The sequence below is a fragment of the Aedes albopictus genome, chromosome 1, assembly GCF_035046485.1.
Source record: "Aedes albopictus strain Foshan chromosome 1, AalbF5, whole genome shotgun sequence".
NCBI classification, from domain to species: domain Eukaryota; kingdom Metazoa; phylum Arthropoda; class Insecta; order Diptera; family Culicidae; genus Aedes; species Aedes albopictus.
This window is the reverse complement of record NC_085136.1, coordinates 29,154,534-29,176,383: the sequence shown is the minus strand read 5'-3', so window position 1 is coordinate 29,176,383 and position 21,850 is coordinate 29,154,534. Positions and strand designations below refer to the sequence as shown.

Genomic DNA, 21,850 nt, shown 5'->3' with positions numbered 1-21,850 from the left:
CAGACGCGTTTAAGTAACATCGATAAAGAAGATCGCGTGCCGTCGCCTTACCTGCAGGATGGTGAAGTTCTCCAGCACGCTGTTCATCATGTACTTTTCGGGCAGGTGCTTCAGCTTGTTGATGAAGTTGATCATGTAGTCGCACATCGGCGACCGGCTGATCCGGTACACGTACCGACCGTTCTCGAAGCGGGAGTACTCGGTTTCGACCTTTTCCACGACCTGCTTGCCGAAGGAGCACACCTTCGTCGAGCAGGTGATCACCATGTTGTCGTTGCTCTCGTAACTAGAAGGAAAAAAAAACAGAGTTAATCGACTTGACTTTCCAACAGATTCGCCAAAGGATACTCACTGACTACTGACGCCGTAGAACGCGCCGGCATCGTTCGCCACGTTCGTGTTCAGGTCCGCCCAGAACTTGACCAGGAAGAACGCATTGCTGGGGCCCTTCTCGTACAGCTCCTTGAGGCCGCCGGCCTTCTGCGGGAATTTGTCGTAGATCTCCTTCACCTCCACCGATTCCAGTAGCGGGTGGGCCGGCTGATCGCCTATATGTACAAACAAGTGCTTGTGGTACTGCAAGGAAATCAAGGATCAAATCAGTGTCAATTCATCGGTATTGCTGAGCCCGGGAGATACTCACAGTATCTTCAACACGCATCTCCAGGTAGGCGCTGTACTCGACGAGGCGGAACTTGTGCGTCGCTATCGCTCGGCCCTCCCAGGGATGTGCCGCTTGAAGCCCACTGTCCGAGACGGCCGTGGCCGTTTTGCCCATGGGGCCGTACGCCGCCTGGGCGAACGGTTTCACGTCCTGTGATGTGCTCGGCTGTAGGCCGGGTTGCCAGAATTGCTGTTTGGGGTCGGGGTGAGATAGAAAGGGGAAGGTAAAGTTTAGGTTATGTCGATTTTTTTTGTTGGGTTAGTTGCAAAAGGTCACATCTAAATAGCAGACAGTATTCACAGGATGGATTGTTAGGACATGTATGGGCGAAGTATTGCGGGGTCGTTTATGATCTATTGTCAGAGATTCGGCAGAGTTGGGAAGAACTTCATCAATCTAAAAGATTACATATCATAGTCTATGGACGAGTTTTTCTTTGGTCAAAAGCTTCAAAATAGATTTTTTTTGTAATAGGTTCAAAACTCATTAGTTGAGTTAGAACTCCATCAGAAATTATGAGATTCTAGAAAGCTCTGTTGCTTAAAAGTATAGATATGACACACAGTCTAGCAAGCTTTGACAGGCCTGCTATACATGAACTATCAGATGACGTGTAGATTGATATGGATACAAACGGTTTGTTCAAATTTAGTGGACTTGTACATCAGCGTAGCAGCAGCACAACTGTTCACGGCAGCAGCAGCAGCAGCAGCGCAGAAGGCCATGGAATGGAGCAATCTTTTTGTTAGTACAGCTCAACAAACACATGTGACAGTTAGAAGATTCAGAACGAAACTGCTTGAGGATCACCGGGAATGATCTTACGTAAGGCAAAGAATTGATATTAAATATCGGCAAAATACTTTGTATTTAAACCTTGTCTTGAACCTATTCTGTACACTTAGATCTAAAGTCTATACTATTACCACTATTACATCGAGTTGACAACTATCCTATAGGAAATCAGGGAGCAAAACTGAAAAATATTATGAGATGAATTTGTTTCACGATTAATGTGTCAGCTAAAGCTGTTCCAAGTTCCACAACCAGTTACGGAGTTGCTTTTAGAATCAGTTTTTGTTTTGTATCGTACTCACAAAGCAGGCGGATTACGAACAAAGTCACATACGGTTTACTCTCGAAACCATGAGTAAGCCTTCTGTTTGGGTTTTCTCTCGCGAGTTGTTTCACGATGAGAAGAATTTCTTCTCTGCTTTCGGAGCCGCTTTAAGAGGTTTGAGGAACGTTTCAGAGGGGTTCAGGAGCCCTTCCAAGACCACTGAAGGTTTCTGAAACGCTCGGAGGCGCCCATCGAAACCCTTTTGAAATCTTCCGAAACTCCTATTGAAGCCTTTGAAACCACAAGATACCCACTGAAACGCCCTTAAAACTCCTCAAAAAGACACTCACTGAAAACCCCTGAACTCCTTGTGATGCTCTCTGAGATTCCATAAAACATCACTGGAATCACCCGAAAACCTTGAAACGATTCAAAACGCCTCTTAAACGCACCTGAAATTCCCTCAAACGTATCGAAGACCCCCGTGTCCTGAGACGTCCTGAAAACCTCTGAGGCTACCTTAACCCGGGAGCGGTCGCGTCGTGTACTGAGTACACGCACCATGAAAAATGCACGCATGTGGTACACAGAGTGAGCGCGGCGTCACTGCAGGTAGTCAAAGACGCGACTGCTCGAGGGTTAAGCGCTACTGGAGCCCTTTCAAATCACCTGAATCGCATTTGAACCTCCATGAAAATCCCTGAAATTCCAAGAAACTCCCTGATACCATCTCAATCTCCCTGAACTGCTCCAAAACTTCGATAAAACCCTCTTGAACCCCAATGAAAACTGTTAAGAAATGGTCCTAAAATCCTCCGAAAGGCTCTGAAGCCTGCCTTTTTATTAATTCTTTTATTGTGGAGCCTCGTAGCCGTGCGGTTAGGGTCACCAACCTTCTAATCGCACCATGCTGTGGGGTGAGGGTTCGATTCCCGGTCCGGGCGATGAAACTTTTCGTGGGAATATTTTTTTCTCCGTACCCACATCGAAAAATGCGCTCCCTGGTATCTTTGCAATTAATGAAACTCCATCAAACTTATTGAAAACCCCTGAAACCTATCAAGCCCTCAAACCACCTTTTGAAACTGTCGAGGCATAGCACGCGATTGTAGTAACCAAACAATTCAGTTAGGTCTCAGCAACCGAGTTTGTTATTAGTTAGTCAAGTCTTCATTACACCAACAAACCTAACCTCAAAATGACTGACAATTCTCGCGTCATTTTTCACAGTTGTAATATGAGCATGAAAAGGATGACAAAAGATCGACAAAGTAGAATATATGATCCGTCTTTTTCGTGCATGTGTGTGGTCTGTCAAAATGACCTGAGAATTGTCAAACATTTTCATGGCTTGCTTTGTTAATAGATGTAAACAGCGCAAACAGTGAGTTCATTCAGACCTATTCAGACACTTGTTCAGATACTGCACACACCACACGTTATTTTTCCACTGTAAGTGGTTATGGACCCAGTGTGCTTGCAGTAGGAAGCTGACACTTGTACTGAAGATAACAAGAAGTTATAATGTTAGAAAATTTTTATGCTTGAGCAACTGCATGAGGCAGCGGACGATCCGGCGCAAATGGGTGTGCCTTCGGAAACCCATCAGTGAATCTACCGGCCAATTTGCCAATTAAACGAACTTTGCCAAAAAATGATTCAAGTTTTTACGTGGGAACGTCCATAAATTACGTCACGCAAAAATTGGGCATTTTTAACCCCCCCTCCCCACTATGTCACACTTTTTGTTTGAGACCTTTAAAATTTTTGTATGGGTCGTCACACTTTGCTGAACCCCCCTCCCCCCTCAAAACGTGACGTAATTTATGGACGTTCCCCAATCTAGTGGCCATCTAGAAATTGCGAGGACGTCAGAAGTACGCATCGTGGGCGTTTGCAATGAAGATGATATTGATACGAGAGGGCTCTTGAAGAGCAGTCAAACCGGATCAAAATCAGGCGGTTGATTCAGATTTGGATTTGGCGACAATCAAGGCGACGATATAGTTGAGTTTTGAAAAGAACAATCATAGGCTAGTACAACGAGTCAAAACTTCAAAAGAAGCATGACATGCACTCGATCAGAAGGTGTTCCAGGATGACGGATCTGTGAGGATTGAAGAATACTTCTGCGTGGAAGATTATATGGACGAACTAGTCACCAAGACGAACAGCTTGAGCGAGATCGGATTTGTAGTTGATGAGCAGTTGTTGGCATCGTTGCTGATGAAAGGACTCCCGGAATGCTATAACCCCATGATCATGGGACTTCAAGCACCTAGAATTGAATTTTCAGCGGAGGAGTTGCTTCGTGAAATCTTACGGGAGTTGCTATAGAACTTACTCTGAGTAATTCTCTAAGAGTGTCTCTGGGGATTTTTTAAAGAAGTATCCGAGAATTATTACTCCATTTTTTTTCGGAAATTTCTCCAGTAATATCTCTTGAAAAACCAATTCAGGAGGTATTTTTTCATGAATTCCTTCAGCAGTTTTTATCTAGGATTCCATCAAGAGGTCTTATGGGAATTCCAACGAGAACTCTTCTGAGAATTCCTCTAATTGTTTATCTGGGAATTCCTCCAGTGTTTGAGCGGTAATCGCCCAGTATTTTCTCCAAGAATCTTATTAGTGATTTTTTAGGAATTACTTCTGCAGTTTCTTCGAGAATTCTCCTAGGAGTTTCTTTGGGCAACACACTCAGGAGCTCCTCCGTAAATTTCTCGAGAATTCTGCGGAGTTCTTCCGGAAATTCATTTTCTCCTAGAGATTCTCCACGAATTGCTAGCTCCAGGAGTAGCTTAAAGAATTCTTGCTGGGATTCTCGTGATTACTTTTTCAATAGTAGTCTTTGCAGTGATTCATTATTGTGTATTGCGTTTTCAGAAGGTTCCCTTGGGAATTTTTCCGGAAGTATGTACAGTTAGGTGTTCTTCTCAAAGTTTCTTTTTCAATTCTTCCAGAATTTCGTTCACAAGTGTCTACGGAATTCTTTATTATGTATTTTTTTTTTCAATAATTTTTCAAGAGCTCTTCCAGAATTCCAGAAATTTCTGTGAGATTTCTCCTAGAAGTACCTACTAGAAATTATCAAAAGTTTTTTTCTACAAGATTCTTCCTGAAGTTCCGGGAGTTCCCCAAGGAATTTTTACAGGAGATACACTGACATAAAAAAATAAAAAGATCTAGCAGTTCCTTTGTGTCATTTTTAAGGAATTCTTATTAAGCCAAGAACGAATCTTTCCGATCTTTCTTCACGTATTTTATAAGATTTGTTTCAAACTTGTTTTAAAAATTCGTGTGGAATCCCTGCAAGGACAAGTTTTTTTTAGAGATTTAATAGACTTTCTGCATTTTTTCCCACACAGATAAACAGACGTAATACTCTTCAAAACGGCTTGGCACATGCATTTAACGATCAATTAAAATTTTATTTCATTTGCGCGATCCATTCACCAGGTGCGCTAGTGTTCGATCGCTTTGACGTTTGCCAGTGCACACGTTGCTGAATGATGCTTATGAAATTTACAGGCGATTTGTGTAGTGGTGTGCGTGTTAGACACACGAGAAATCGAAATCCATCATGGCCGACATATCTCGCGCGGTTCTACCAACAGGTGGCAGTATGCTCATAAAAAGACCCCGCGCAAAAGCTTTTGATGAATTTCCTCTAAGAGTCACGTCTGTTTGTCTGTGGTTTTAAGGTGTTATTCCAAGGGTTTACTCAGGCATATTTGAGAAGTTTTTTTTAAGATTATGTATTTCAAATGGTTCCTGAAGATGTTAATCGAGACTTCTGTTAGTCTATTCTTTGCCCCAAAGATTCATTATATTAAACATAATATGTAAGCATATGTATTACATATCTTTGTTTCGATAAATCATGCTCTAAAATGCTTACAGAAAGCTTATAGTAAGCTAAATAATCATTTATACATTTCTCCAACTGCCTCCGTACTTTTTTTTTCGGAAATCCCCCAGAGATTTTGACAGAAATCCGCAAAGAAATTTCATTTGTATTTTATACTAATATTTCACAGCCAATTCCCACATGAATATTTTTGTTTTCATAAATCTCTCCGAAAGTTTTTTGCAGGAGTACTTTCTTTGGAGTTTTTCTTGAAATTTCCCCCTAGAGGTAAACAAAAGCTGACATAGAAAAAAAAATCTCTTTAGGTTCTCTTTTTAGCAATTCTCTAAAACATGTGACTTACGAGAAAATTTTCAAGGAATTTATCTTGAAATTCTTTCAGAGATTAATACAAAACTTTTCTCAAGGAATTTTCTTCATGATCCTGGTGGATATCACCAGTTCCTTCACAGATTGCTGTCCCGGCAGCTCACGAAGTCGTTGAACTTTACCTGGTATCCTGCAGAATATTGTTTACGCAATTATTTTTTTGCGACATTCTCAGTACGCGTCCAGCCCACCGAAGTCTGCTATATTTAATCCACTTAACAATATTCGCTTCTTTGTCTTCCACCGAGAATTGCCCGAAGTGTCTACAAATTCCAAAAGCTTTAGACACAGACAAACAGACGTATCACTTGGAAAAAAATTGCGTTAAAAATCATCGTCACGAAAACATAATCGCCCAATGCTAACCAGGCTGTGCTACGCAAACCACTCAGTAGGTCGAACAGGAGCTAAAACGATGCGAGCGCCGTGACCGAGCGATTTGCGAACTACAAAATACTTGACCTAACCGTTGAAAAGGGTAACGATGAGAAGTGAGTAGAGTGAGGCGCCTGTTTGTCTTCAGACTCTAGTTTAATTTAAAAACACTTCACTAATACTTTACTTTTGCAAAAGAAAATAAAAAATGAATAACTCTTTTAAAGAAAAACTAGAAAGGACGAGCAAATTCCTTTTAATTCTACTACTGTGCTTATCTTCGGACAGATAGGCCTATTTCGTCTGTGACTTACAGACTTCTTCAGTGTCAAGTGCTCGACTGCACTTGACACTGAAGAAGTCTGTAAGTCACAGACGAAATAGGCCTATCTGTCCGAAGATAAGCACAGTAGTAGAATTAAAAGGAATTTGCTCGTCCTTTCTAGTTTTTCTTTAAAAGAGTTATTCATTTTTTATTTTCTTTTGCAAAAGTAAAGTATTAGTGAAGTGTTTTTAAATTAAACTAGAGTCTGAAGTAACAAGTTCTACTAAAAGCTCTAAAGTAATAGTAAAGTGCCTGTTTGTCTACCTCGCCTAACGCCCACGCCCTAGGATAGGATACGACAACAAGTCAGCCCAAAAAAGACCAATGGACTACCCGCTTGACGCGCAGCCACAGTTGATCAGCAGGAGTAAATCCATTTAATTTTGTATGGCGAAAAGCATCTAAACTTGAATTACTTGAAATAGAAAGCTCTTCCTACAAAAATATTTGGTAGGCATAATAGTGGTTGCCATTGTGCACAACCACTACCAAATATTTTTTCGATTAATGTATTCCCCTTCGAGAAATGTGCCTTTAGATGCTATTCGCCATACAATATTTTTGCGATTTACTTTTAGCGGTTTTTCGCGCATAGAAGCTAGCGCCACATTGGTCGATGCGGAGAGTAGGAAAACAGCCGATGCAGGTAATTAATTTGGGGACCAATAATCTTAGCAACGCGGAAAAACAAGACAGCAAGCTGTGATATTAGACAGAGAAGTTGCAGGTGTCACATCCTATCCTAGCCCACGCCTTGTGTCGTCGCAAGCAATCGTCGCTGCTGCACAGTGGGACAATGACGATAAAAAAAATCCATGCTACCATGATGTTGTATATCGATGAAAATCAATGCAGCCTTGCGAAGACTGCTGCACCTGCCCAGTACTTTTGGTAACAGCACAGACAAACAAACGTAACTCTTAGAGGAAATCCATCAAAAACTTTTGCCCGGTGTCATTTTCATGAGCACACTGCCACCTGTTGGTAGAACCGCGCGCGACACTGCCGGCCATGATGAATGTTGATTTGACGTTTTGCTGACACACACACTACTACACAAATTGCCTGTAGTTTTCGTTTGCATCATTCAGCAACGTGTACACTGGCAAACGTCAAAGCGATCGAACACTAGCGCATCTGGTGGAACGATCGCGCAAATCATATGAAACGTTAAATGCATGTGCCATGCCGTTTTGAAGAGTGTTACGTCTGTTTGTCTGTGGTAACAGCTTTGATCGTTTCATAAGAAGGTCACCGTGACGTCAAAAGTTTCCCTTCTGAAGGAGCTTTTCAACGTGAACCTGCTCGAAAGTAGCGACCACCTGGAAAGCCCTTCATTTGAAGTGGAAAAGCTTTTCGACAGGTTGCAGACTAGGGGCAAGACACTAACAAACTAGAGCCACTCTGAAAAATTCGGAGTGAGTCTTTTCATAGATGGTCGACGAAATTTTTCGAAAGACATCCCCAAAACTGAAATTTTCATTCAGCACGCGAAACACTTTGCAGTTTGACATTGGTGCTAGATCACGCTTTGGTATAGATGGGAGAAAATCTGAGGAACTGTGAGGAGTTCTGAACAACACTTCGAACACATATTTTCTTTCGTTAGATCTGTCTTGCCCCTAGGTTGCAGAATACCAGTCAAGTCGTAAAGGAATCCTTCAGGGTAGTGATGGTAGTTTTCCGGGTTCATACAGTGGCCTTGTGTTTGCGTCCGAGAGTCGTCCCGACATGGATCTGACGATGCTACTGAATGTGTACGAGCGCCGTAAGGATCGTTCCGGTGTACATCGTCGAGTGATAATATAAAGCCATGGAATGGAGTCACGTAGCTGGTGTAGAGAAACAGTGAGCTACAGCGAAGCGGTGAAGTGTTCTGAGAATGAATCGTAGAAGCCAGCGATGGAGAACGAACTACAATCCGCTGGTTGTCTAAAGCAAATGGGCATTGAAACGTGGAAAAGTCGTAAGGTTGAAAGCACGGATTGTAGCGAAGGGATGCAGGCAGCAACACGACGTGAACTTTGGGGAACTGTTTGCCTTTGTTATCCGGCATGCCACGTAGCAAACCTACCTTTACGGCGACATCCACGAGCAGTTGTGTATGCGCCAGCCCCCAGGTTACGCAGTTCGAGGACAGGAGGAGAAAGTGTGTTGCCTAGGTCGTGGCGGTATCTACGGCTTGAAGCAAAGCGCAAGGTGTTGGAACCGAAGTTTGACCGAAGTGTTGAGGAGCTTGAGGTTCATGCCAATCAAAGCGAATCCTTACTTGTGTTTAGAAGAATGGGTCACAGAGAAGATCTGTGATCACTGTATGTTGACGATTTCCATGTTGGCGCAGAAGAAACATCCCGATTTGTTGTTGTTGAACAGATAAAGCGATACTGCGAGATAACCTGATCAACTGATGAAGTAAGGTTCTTCATAGGAATGTAAATCGAACGTTGTGCGGATGTTTTTGTTCAATCTACGTGTGAGTCGTACTTAGAAAAACTCATCGAGCGGATGGGGTTCTAATGGGCAGCACAGACCGCTCGCGAGGATTCGCCTTCATAGTGTACAAGAGTGCCGACTCGATCGACAAGGTTGTGGCCGCCGGAGACCGTGTTATCAACGACACGAAGGGCGATCCCAAGAAGGCCAAGGCCCGCCACGGCAAGATCTTCGTCGGTGGACTGACCAACTCAACTCGGAACAGGTGGTGTCAAAGAGGTGGATGTCAAGAAGTCCACTCCCAAGCTCGACAACATGCACATGAATGGCCCGATGGGCGGCCGCGATGCGGGCCCGCCACGAGACGTGTATGGACCCAGGAGCGTGTGGAACAGCACGTATCGACCTGGAGAAGTATCGGCCGCATAAGGCGCGGAGTCCTGGCACGGGATCCTTAGGCAGATGGATTGGTTGTAACGGAGGGGACAGGATCCATGGAAACGAAAGGCGATTCGAGTCAACTGGATGACTGCTGGCTGGTCATCGATAGGAATCGATGAAGATATTGTGGAGTTGCGGATGAAGCTCGGCGGTCGCACCTAGACGAGGAAGTTGACGACAGGAGGAGTGATTCGGAGGACAATACGGAGAAGGAGCTCGATGATAGACGAGCCCGGTGGGAGCTCTGCATATTGGCAGAGCTTGTGCAAGCGCCGTAGTTAGGCCACTGACCCTAGGCTTGCAGTGAGTAGGAGCTTCAAGCCAGGAGGAGATTATCGTGTTTCGAAGGATGCGACGCTAAGGAGGAGTGTTGGAATATTAGTAGCGTTGAGATAGCGTCAAACCTCCAGGTACATAAGCGGTGGGTTGGAGAGATGGCAGAGGTATATTATTATGGAAGATAATTTTTGAATTGTATATATCTGAATAGAATAAAAAGAGTGGCAGTTGCTGATTGAAATCGGCAGCCTGCTAGTTAGAATGCAGATGACTATTGCGTTCTTTTTTCTTAGTAATTAAGGAACGGTCATCGACGGAGCTAGCCTCGCTATGGCCTGGGTGACCATGGTGGACTAGCTCCAACAGTAACGGTCTGCCCAAAATACCTGAAACATCCTAGGCTCCCTAACTGACCAAAGCGTTAGTACTTTCCAAAAGAAGCGCCACCACGATGTTTCCACAATTCAAATGGCCGCTAAACTCCTTACTGTTCTGGAATTGCACTCCTATATGTCTGTTCCGTAGAAGGTTAGTTCAGTGCTTGCACAGTGCTAAAACCACTAATATCTTTACCCAAGAAACAGAACTAGCTCAACAACAGCTTTTTAAGCTAAAGTTTGCTTAAGAGTGGTTTGTTCCACTCTTGTACAGCCAAAATGTTTGTTGGGTAGTTGGTAGTCATCAATATAATCACCACTTAAATCACCATGAACTTCTGCATGAATTCATGCTGGCCTGCTTACTCCCACAGTAATTCATAGTGTGTGGTCAAAATAGTTAGGCTCGTCTCATTACTTGGACGAAACATGCGTACTTTGGTCATGGTGAAAGTGTGGAGTACATCTTGAGTACCGTCTAACCCCGTTAGTTTGAACGACAAATCAAGCAAACCAACAGAATTTATTTTTAATTGGAACTTCTGTCTAGTAACCCTATGGTCGCCGGAAAACAACACTGCTGGTAATTTGATGTTTTACTTGGCTGTTTTGTTTTGATTCCGTATTCCATTTCATCTCGTTCAATGAGCAGAATGACGTTTGAACCATTTTCAGTTCGTACGATGTGCAGATTAACGGGAGGCAAATTAAAAAAATATATATTCGGATTAGATATCAAACCAACGAGGAATAAGCCAATCAAAAGTATAGTGGAAATGGCACAGACCTGTTTGATCCGCCGTGCAGAGCATGAAATAAGTACTGATGCACTCCGCACGGTAGCGCTGTGACCAAGGCCTGTGACAGTCAGTAGTGGCTAAAGCCGCGAACGACCACCTCGAGATGACGAGATCAAATTGGTGTAATTATGATTAATTCGAACCCATGTTCGATTGTTTGTAATGAAGGAGTGCAACACGGGGCGGCGGCGGCGGCGGCAACGCAAGCCAGCAGCAGTAGTAATGGCTTTAAGTAGGTCTGATGTTTATTATTAGCCCTATCGAGAGCAAAGCGACGACCCGTTTGTACCATAGCATTAGATGGAAGGAACGGAGATTTACAAGATTCGAACGGTGGACCACAAGTATGACGAGGGGCAATCTTGGTGGCGGAGCGAAGCATGACGATGAATCAGAGTCTCCTCACCACATGTCGCGCTTGTGACACGATTCATCAGCAGAAAACAAGTTTCTGACGAACAGGTTTTTCTCATTTGACACAGTCATTCTTGGATTGGCTTCTCTCTCTCTCTTTCTCGGTTCAGCATCATCGGCGAATGGCTTGCTTCGATCTTGGGTTATAATGCTGTGCTGATGATTCGTTATGATTTGAGGTTAGATTGCTGAGATAGGCTGACAATCTAGTGAGCTTTGACTTACATGTGTGTTTACAAACATTTATTTCTTGAAGCAAGTAGCCCAACCAATATGTTTATGTGGTGAATATGCAAGAAGTACTGTGGTGACGAGACATTTTTAACATTCCATTGCACATTATCACCTAGTCTGGTCTAGCAGTACCTGCACGTATCAGTTTAACAGTGATGGCAAAAGTCAAACCGAACGGTGTGATAATTTCCGGGCGCAACTAGTTTCGGCTGGATTCGGTCGAATGGGATTTGGTCACAGTCTGCGACTCATGTTGTTATTCTCTGTTTCTCTTTCGATTGTCATATCTCACCACTCGATGTACACAAGTGGTCAATCATTCCCTTACCAAAAGCAGCTGGATTGCTTGTTCGAGAATCAGCTTTACGCTTAAAACTGCGATAAGACGTTTCGCTGGACTTTTTGGGTCTTATCAGTCGTCGGTGTATTCAGGCATTGTTTCGGCTAAATAAAGACTCAATGACGGTCATCCCAGAAAAAGAATTCCGTTATAATCGTTTGTAAACGATCCCATCGAATGAATTCCTCGGTTGCGTATCACATAATATGCTAATCATCGAGACCCTACAATAAAGAGAGCTGATTAAAGTAGGATAACCGGTTTCTGTGGCGCAGCTGATACGGCCACCATTTTCACGTGACTGATTAATAGGTCAAAAATCTTAGACTTCTCTTCGGCCTCCGGCCTGCTTCGATCGACTCCGTCATTCCACGAGTCAGTGCCGTCACTCCGTAAATTCCGTATGATTTCTTTACGCAATTCGAAAATCAGTCGGAGCCTAAGTGGCTACTGTCAAAATTATGGTCCGGAAAAAAGGAATAATCAATACGTACATCGATTTCGATCACAGAAGAAGATTATCTTCTTCATCGCTGGCGTCATAATCACCACCGACCACTAAGCGGTGCAATTTCCACCGGCGGTCAGCCAACAATCGGGGCCGGCCGCATAGGGCTCTTCTTACATCAGAAACCCTAAATGCGGAGCGGAAATAGCGCACAGCCCTAGTAATTAGGCGCGCGAGCGCGCGCAGAAGAAAAGTGATGATAGCGAGCAACACCTTTTCATCCATGTGTCTCTCTCTCGAACATAATGAAGGAGCTATGGTGGATTGCCGCCATGTCCTCTCCTCTTCTCTTCTTGGCGTAACGTCCTCACTGGGACAAAGCCTGCTTCTCAGCTTAGTGTTCTATGAGCACTTCCACAGTTTTTAACTGAGAGCTTCCTCTGCCAATGACCATTTTGCATGTGTATATCGTGTGGCAGGCACGAAGATACTCTATGCCCAAGGAAGTCAAGGAAATTTTCTTTACGAAAAGATCCTGGACCGTCCGGGAATCGAACCCGTCACCCTCAGCATGGTCATGCTGAATACCCGTGCGTTTACCACCTCGGCTATATTGCCGCCATGTGCTGGCGTGAAAACTAGCAAAACAAACATGCTTATTTCGTGTTTTTGCTTGTTTGGACTTGGGCGCGGTAATTGGATCTGCCTTCGGCGGTTTTGGGCGTTCGGTTCGAGGCATCAGCTGAGAGCCGCATGGCGTTCGCTCGCACGTCAGAGGCCCAAAGTTATCTATCTATCATTATTCGAAGGGGGCACGGTGCGATTATCTACATTTCTTTCCAATACAGGTGAATCATATGGGTGAACATTGGCCTGTTTAGCGATGAAAGAAATGAAAAGCTATTCGCGTGATTGCTCTGATGATCGATTAGATAAATAGGGTTGTGCGGCAGAGACTTGCGTCAAGTAGGCCTTGACGATGCAGTTTTGGTTGGGGTTATGGCTCTGTGCCTTCTATTGAATTAGAGAACATTACTTCCTAATGCCAGGAAGCTTACTGCCTAGTGTTCATATGCATTACCCCGAGAGGTATGAGGCACATGAACGAAAACTCCGATTTTGAGCGATAATGCAGCAATGGGCTTAACAGTTCTTTGAAAAACTACATACATTCGTAATCTACTCAGTTAAAAAGAATCTATGTCGCTCAAAACATCCTGATTGTGGCATATTGACTAAGGTTAACGATGACGATCGATGAAGCGAAGGCCACTTTAACAAGAAGACTAACAGCACTGCTGAAAGTCGGGAGTCACTGTTAGCATCGCGCCTCTGCGGATGAAGGTGCAACTATTCATGATAGCCTGATAGAATTTTCATACTTGCACCAACACACTCTAACACTTTTATACACAGTTACAGTTGACTCTCTTCATCTCGAGGGGGGGGGATCATTGAGATAGGGAGAGATCGTATTCAAGAACCAGTTTGTAATGCACACTAGATTGAAAAATTGTCCGTTACTAGGGGAAATCGTCAACAAACAGATGTCACTTCGCTTTTTCAGAAGAAACAATATCTTATCTAGCAACCTGTGTTTTGCTCCTAAGAAACAATATCTTATCTAGCAACCTGTAAAAATGGGCATATCGACATATGGAGAGAAAATCTAACACAAAAACGAACGAGATCGCATCGAGATAGAGAGATATCGAGATGAGGAGATATCGACATGTAGAAAGGTAAAATGTATGTAGATTGAAGGGACCGACCAAACCATCGATATAGAGAGAGATATCGAGATGTAGAACATCGACATGTGAAGAGTCGACTATAGGACTTACTAGGAGCCGGTGCCGTCGGAGACGCTTGACGTTAGTATGGGAAAACAGCGGAGTTACATGATGTTCTTCAACATCAAACAACAGATGAAAAAGTAACAATTAGCATATTCAATGTGCTCAACATAAGGAGAAACAGTGGCAGCTGCCGACAAATAGCGACCAAACTTAGAGTGAGCTACAAGCAGATCAAAGAGAGATATAAGGCTCCGAAATCGAGAGAAGTCGAGCTTGGCAGAAGTCAACAAGAAGGTAAACAATACAAAAGGAGCTTAGAATGATAGCTGAAACAGCAGAGAAAGCTTTGGCGGAATGAGCTACAATGGTAATCCAGGCGAATAGCCGCCGGAACATTCGTTCGGAAAAAAGAGGCAGGGATACAAGGAGGAGGAGGATGAGGAAGAGTGCGTCGGTAATCAGTAAGATTCTGTAAGAGACTGTAGATGGCTCATAGGAAGTCAGCGAGAGAAGAAGAAAAAGCGTAAGCAGACGAAGGAAAAGAGAGTGGAACCTGCGGTATATGTCTGATAATGAGCATCTCTCGATGTGTTTAGTGTCTTGTCCCTCAACATGTCAACAGACAGTTGATAACGTACGCATATTTCTCACCCGGGGTAACGCCTACACTATCGACTGACAGCAACTTACGAGATCGTAGCAGGCCACGACTTTCCCCCTTTCTTCGATCAGCGTTCAACCTCGTCAAACATACTGCAGTGTATCATCAACATCAACCAAAATCCCACAGAATCAATCAAGGAAGAAAAACGATGGCCTTTTAGGGAGAGAGGAGCAAGGGCGATGCCGTCATAGTCGAAGCGAGCAACAAAACAAAGTATGCTGTGCTTCTCAGGAAGGTGGAAACCCATATGGATCGAGGCAAACGTCAAAGCTTTCTCACAGGAGGCGGTGGAAAAGACAAGGAACTGAATAAGATAACGACAGAAGAGGAGCAGCAGCTCGTGCTGACCAAGCAATGAAACCTAGATGTACCGATTCAAGTTTAAAAGACACGGACACGTTTAGTACTTCCAGTGAGCTATTCGCTCTTTGAAGGAAGCACGACACTAGACAACGGACTAGCATGCAACGCCCAGTGGCGCAGCCGAAAACTTTTCCTGACAGCTGCGGCGGGAATCGAACCCGCACTCCTAGCACGATGCGACCAAATGCTTGGTGACACTAGCCGCACGACCACGAAGCCACAGTTTTGACAAGAAAGGCGTTTGGAGGTACTCAGACTACGACGAATTGTCTTCTGGTGGATGCCGCTAACATGAAGACCTGGAAGATAAAAATCGGATGGTTGGAATGCTCGGAGTACATTTCACTCCTTGAGTAGGCCCGATTGATCCGCACTGTGTTGAAAATGCGGTGCGAATGATCACGTTGCTCGAGACTGCACAGAGAGCCCAAGGTATACAAATGTTCTGCAAATAGAAGGACGGAAATGTTGATAGGAAGAACACCGGCTGTTATCGGAGGGTTCATCAACAATTGGGTTGTGGAGTCTGGGGTAGAAGACTGACCAAAGCAAGAGGATACAGTTTGTTGGAAGTCCTTCCGAAGACAAACGTAACGCTGTGTAACGAAGAGTCTGTGAGCTCATTCCGTAAGGACGGCCGAGAAAGACTTGACATGATGTATCGCGTCGCTGGTGGACAACATAAACTGGAGAGTAAGCGAGGAATACGCACATGTTCAGGACAGTGTTGCAGCAATGTGTGGACGATAGATACTTCCCAGATATTTAAAAGAATCAGAGCTGGATTTGCTGCCAGAACCAGGCAAACCGCCAGGAGATCAGCGTCCTATCGTTCGATATACTTGCTGGATGGTCTAGGTAAATTCCTGGAAAGGATCGTCCTGAAGAGACTGATGAAAAACATGGAAAACAAGAGCGAAGTGTAATACAGGCAGTTCAGGTTTCGGAAAGGAACGTCAACAGTGGATGCAGTCGAACAGTCATCGAAAGTGTGAAGAAAGCGTCCAAACAGAAGAGATGGATCAAGCGGTATAGCGCAGTGCTAACCATAAACATGAAAATCGCGTTTAACAATGTCGGCTAGGAAGTGATTGTCACAGCTCTGCATAGTTTGTGGGCTCTCGACCACCTGTGCAATGTGTTATAAAGCTGTTACCAGAACCTATTCTTGGTCTATGAGACTTATCTAAGCCATGGATCGATCAAAGTCACGGCGGGCGTGACACAGGGCTGCATAACTTGGCCTCACGTTGAGGAACATGATATACGAGGAAGTGTTGGAGACTGGAGCTGTACAGAGGAGTCAAGATCATCGGTTTTGCGGATGACGTCGTCCTAACGATGACAGGCGAGACTCCGGAAGAAGTGGATATACTGACGGCCGCGACGATTGAACCCGTCGAGACTTGGATTAGTACAGTGAAGCTACAACGGGCTTTCGCAAGACGCAGGTAATGATGGTCGGCAACTGCAAATCAGTTAAAAATCAGGGTTAAGGGTCCATAACTTCATCGAAGCGAGAACTTAAACACCAAGGTGTGATGGTTGACGATCGGTGGGTTTCAACAGCCTCGTTGACTATGCTTGTGAAAAGGCAGCGAAGATAACCTAGTCTGTGCGACATCCAGGACCATAAGGAGACTTCGGAGCGCGTGGTGGTCGTTTGTTCACGGTTCAGGGAAGCACATGTAAAACATTTGAAGAAACAGAGGTACCGTTTACCCCCGTTGGTTTGAACGACACCTCATGCAAACTTTATTTGCTGTTTTGTTTTGGTTCTGCGTTCCGTTTCACGCCGTTCCATTAGCAGAATGACGTTTGAACCATTTTTAGTTTGAACACCAGATAAGTTGCACTCATACAAGTAACCAATAAGACGACTACTTGGTACTATCAGAAATCTTCAGTATGTGAGTGTTGGCGATCTGTCTATTGCATTTTTCATTGAAAATTTTTCTTGCTTCGCTAAATAAGATGACGTTTTCTTCCAGCGAAAGCTTACGCGATACAGCTAATCGCCAAATTTCACACTGACATAGCAAAAAAATCTGTCAACAATAACTTAATCCACACGCATTTTCAGCGAAATGCTCTTTTTACATTACAACAATGCTAACGGATGACCGCCGTCGAATATCAGGATTGCCAACTTTCCAGCGACGGCTGTCATGTCTCTTTGTCGCCGAATCTGGCGCTGGGTCTTCGGCGCGGAAAAGGTGGGAATAAAATTTTGGGGTTTGCGCGCAACATTTTCAGGTGCAAATTGCGCCTGTTACGACAGATTGCAGATCAATATGGAGAAGGGAAAATAGTGACGATTGCAATCACATGCTCAGGGCAGATCGATGAGTCCTCTTCGTGCTCATGGTGTGATGTCTTGGGAAGGCTGTGTGGCAGAGGGTTCACGTTGGTACGTGGATGCCGTTTGGTTATAGAAGGGTAATAGATGTAGGATCCTATACTCAGCATTTAAATAACGGTTCTGGAGATCATAGCAAGCGCAGCAATCCAGAAATAGTTAGACTCGGGAAGTGAGAACGAACGAAAATAAACATTTGTGCAGATTGTTGTGTATTACTGTAAACTGTAGTAAGTGAATATTCTTGAATATTCCGAATACCTCGTATTCTACACTAGATTACTGTAAAGATGCGGCACAGAGAACAGACATCCAGGCTAGAACAAATTTCATTCAGAAATTTGTGTAAGGATTTGAATCTTCACTTGAGTAAGGTTGCAAACCAATACACGATGACAACACTAACGCCACCAAACACCATATTGCCACAGTCAGTGGTGAATTGAAACATTTCAAGTGGTGAATTAAATTAGTATGGGGAATTAACCGATTGCAGCGCCACGCTATTGCCACTTGTGTTGCCGATTTCAAATGGCCGTTAAATTCCTTACACAGTTTCGGAACTGAACTTGGATGTCTGTTCTCTGTGGATGCGGTTGGTTGCAAAATTTGTAGGCGCGATACGATAGATTGGTTATTTCCCAAATGGAGGAGAACGTGCCTCTGGAGCTGACATACGGATAGATAGCACAGAGAATAGACATCCAAGTCCAGTTCCGAAACTGTGTAAGGAATTTGAAATCGACAACACAAATGGCAACATCGTGGCGCTGCAATCGGTTAATTTCCCATACTAATTTAATTCACCACTTGAAATATTTCAATTCACCACTGACTGTGGCAATATGGTGTTTGGTGGCGTTTGGTCGTGTATTGGATTGCAACCTTACTCAAGTGAAGATTTAAATCCTTACACAACATTCTGAATGAAATTTGTTCTAGCCTGAATGTCTGTTCTCTGTGTAGATAGGTTATATTGTACTGTGATGTTACAAGGAAGGGAAATGCCTTTTCAATCCGTTTTTGTTTCTATAGCGTTGCCTACGGACATTTACGGCACAGAGAACAGACATCCAATTCCAATCTGAAGTTTGTGAAAGGAATATTTCATCGGCAACACAAGTGGCAACATCGTGGCGCTGCAATCGGTAAGACTCTCATACCAATGTAATTCACCACCTGAAATATTTCAATTCACCACTGACTGTGGCAATATATGGTGTTTGGCAGTGTTAGTGCTTTCATCGTGTATTGGTTTGCATCCTCACTACAGTGAAGATTCAAATCCTTACGCAATTTTCTCAATGAAATTAGTTCTAGTCCCTGTTCTCTGTGTTCACGTAAAAGTTGTTTAGAGAAGAGAGAGACTGAAAGTGGATAGAACGATGCAAAGTAGGAGAGAAGGATGAGCCACAGATTAAACCCAGAACCATTTGCATGCGAATCAGAGTCGACAGCCGTTAGACCACCAAGCTCGTCTCAAGTAACAATGATAGCTTAATAACAGCTTGTTCAGCTAAAATTTTCAAAATCAAGTTTAAGAGCGGTTTATTAATCCATTGTACAGCACTTATGTTTATCGGGGTATCAGCTTTGGAAGACCAAATAGAGCATCGACTTTGTTGTTCGCAGATCTGCTGAAAATTTTTGTGTGGAATTCAAATGTTTCAATGCATTTTTTCGCATGTTATCTGTCAAATTTATGTTGTCGGTTGTCAATAATATCACAGAGCCGAGCTTGGCCGAGCCATAACTAAGTGGCGGTAGTGAGCAAACGTTAAACAGGAGCAAAAACGACACCAGCGCAGCGAGTGGTCAATCGATCTACTACCGAAAATTTGAATCAACCGTTAAAAAGGTGATCGATAGAAGCGAGCGTAGTGTGACGTTTGTTTCTCAGTGATAATATCTTTAATACGTTTTTAAATGACCGAGTAAATATCATAAATGCGTACCAGATACACTTACTTCCAAGTTTTCCATGCATTAAAGCCGTAAATGTTTCATTGCGATATTCTCGAACGAATTCTTTGGAATATCCCCTCACCATCCCCTAACAAATGTCCCTTGAAATATCCCACTGAACTATCAGGTATACTTTTAAAACTTCTTCAAATACTCTATCAGAGATTTCTCCAGTATTTTAGTCCTTCTTTCCAAAATGTTTCCAACAAAGAAACTCTACAGAACATGTTGCCTGATGCTATAAAAAAGGTATTAATGGTCACGCAAGTGTTAACAAATCGCAAATTACCCCCAGGGGACACTTCAGCAACCCGGAGGGGTACAATTTTCCCTTAAAGGTGCGCAGGAAATGCTGATGTCGAAAGAAAAATGTTACGAAAAAGAATGACTTCAATGGAGAATGCTGAACTGACTACATGTTACCCCCGAGGGGGTACAATTACCCCGAGGGGTACAACTCCTCTCCAAATCGCTTTATGGTGATGTTCGCAAAAAAGCTGACGAAAACAAACAACAATGACTATGATATAGGAATGACGGTGATGTCCGTGTTGCCAGATTTGCCATTCCCTCAAGATTTGCGTGATTAGTGGTGTTGCTAGCAGGAGAGCACATGATCGTTGTTTGTTAGTTCGGCGGCAGTGGCAGCAGCAGCAGCAGCAACAACAAACAAAATGGCGGACGCACACAGCACGTGTTTTTCAAACGAACAGGAAGCACAAAGTCGCCCGTTTTGGGGGCGGGGTGTGTGTGGGCAAAGGGGAGGGGCTTACACTAGAATGTGTCGACGCTGAAGCGGTCGACGCCGACGAAGACGACGGTGGTGGTGGCGGGGGTCCCGCGTGGTGGTGGTGGTGCAGGTGAGGGTGATGGGCGGACAGGGGATAATGGGAACTGTGATGGGAATGGACATGTGGGTGCAGGTGCGGGTGGGGAGGAGGAGGCGGCGGCGGGTAAGGGAAACAGGACGCATTCGCTAGGCTCAACCCTTTCGCTGCTGCTACCGTGACGATCTGTGCACTAGTCATACCGGCCATTGGGCCCGGGGGAAACATCTTGTCCTTCGGTGCCAGCACTGACGTGTGGTCCTAAAGGTGCGGTAACCATAGGGGGAAGGTGGTGGGTTGAAAATTTCGAAGCAATTTTTGAAACAGAACTTAAAGGTGAGATCTAGTAGGCAACGGGGTTGTGATTTGACTTCGCTACTTACCACTTTCATTTTGGCCTGGAATTCACGCAGTTTCCGTCTCGCTAGGACCTGTATGTGTGAGCTGACCTGTTTCCGCGTCCGCGTCTTTCCGGTTCGCAGTTTAATGTAGCGGGCTATCAGTTCATTGCGTCCTGAAATGGTAAGAAAATGAAAATAATTAGCTGGGAATGATGGTTCGCCTGCTACGATCATCGCTGAGTGACAAGTCTAGTCGGTGGTGAGTTCGGGCGCTCGGGGGTTGCTTGGATCGATGTCAAAACAAGTCGTTCTTTAATCTCGCCCGCTGCTGTAAGTCGTCGCCATCAATCTTCGACTAAAGCGGCGTCTGTCTATGCAAAGAAGTTCGTTCGGTCCTCATTCTTCCCGGGGACACTTTCCTCTCACTAATTAATTTCTTCCAATCCGGAATGAACGATAGCGTGACAAAAGATGAGGAAAATTCCTTCCTCCGGCGGTCGTTGCCTGGTAGCGACCATCCTCATCCCCTTTCCCTGCCCATTTATTGTTATTTTTATCATTAACGTCTTCCTGCTGTTTCTGTGATGGTGGCGCTAGCTCAAACTCACCTCTCCGCGCGCCACACGAAAGGACGAAAAAAAAAGTTAAATCCTTGCAAGGAACTGCCGCTGTGCGCTCGGCAAATAGCTGTAATTTGCTTCCCGTTTTCTACCGCCTTTTTTCGCTCTTCGGAGGATTCCCAAGTCTTCGTATCCTCCTGGACGGTGAGTTGCACAGGAGGCACAGTCAGCAGACGCTTTTATTTAAAGAGTCCTTTTTTCACGGTAAGATTTATTGCCGCCATCCTTTGCCAGCCAAGGATCTCTCTCTCTCGCTCTTCGTCCTTGTCCCTCTTCTAAACGTTGTCGCCATCCGCCGCCGTAGAGCAATGGAGCGGAAATGGACATGGTTGGAAGCTAACAGCCGGAGCCGAAGCCGGAGCCGACGGGAAACGGGGCCAAGATTAAGTATTCCCAATTTTAATTATCGCTCGGTGCGCTTTGGTGTCCCGGTTCCGGACACTCTCGCTGCTTACTAGGTCTGTGTCTGTCATGACATTTCGAGT

The 21,850-nt window shown here is 44.3% G+C and overlaps 1 protein-coding gene across 1 annotated transcript in view; it reads right to left on the bottom strand.

The window, feature by feature from the left end:
* Positions 1-21,850, bottom strand: part of LOC109428436 (protein scalloped) — a 542,518-nt gene that overhangs the window by 13,837 nt on the left and 506,831 nt on the right. The window contains 4 exon segments of the mRNA XM_029855553.2: positions 52-286; positions 353-576; positions 644-853; positions 20,788-20,918. Of these exon segments, the coding sequence (XP_029711413.2) occupies positions 52-286; positions 353-576; positions 644-853; positions 20,788-20,918 (800 nt within the window).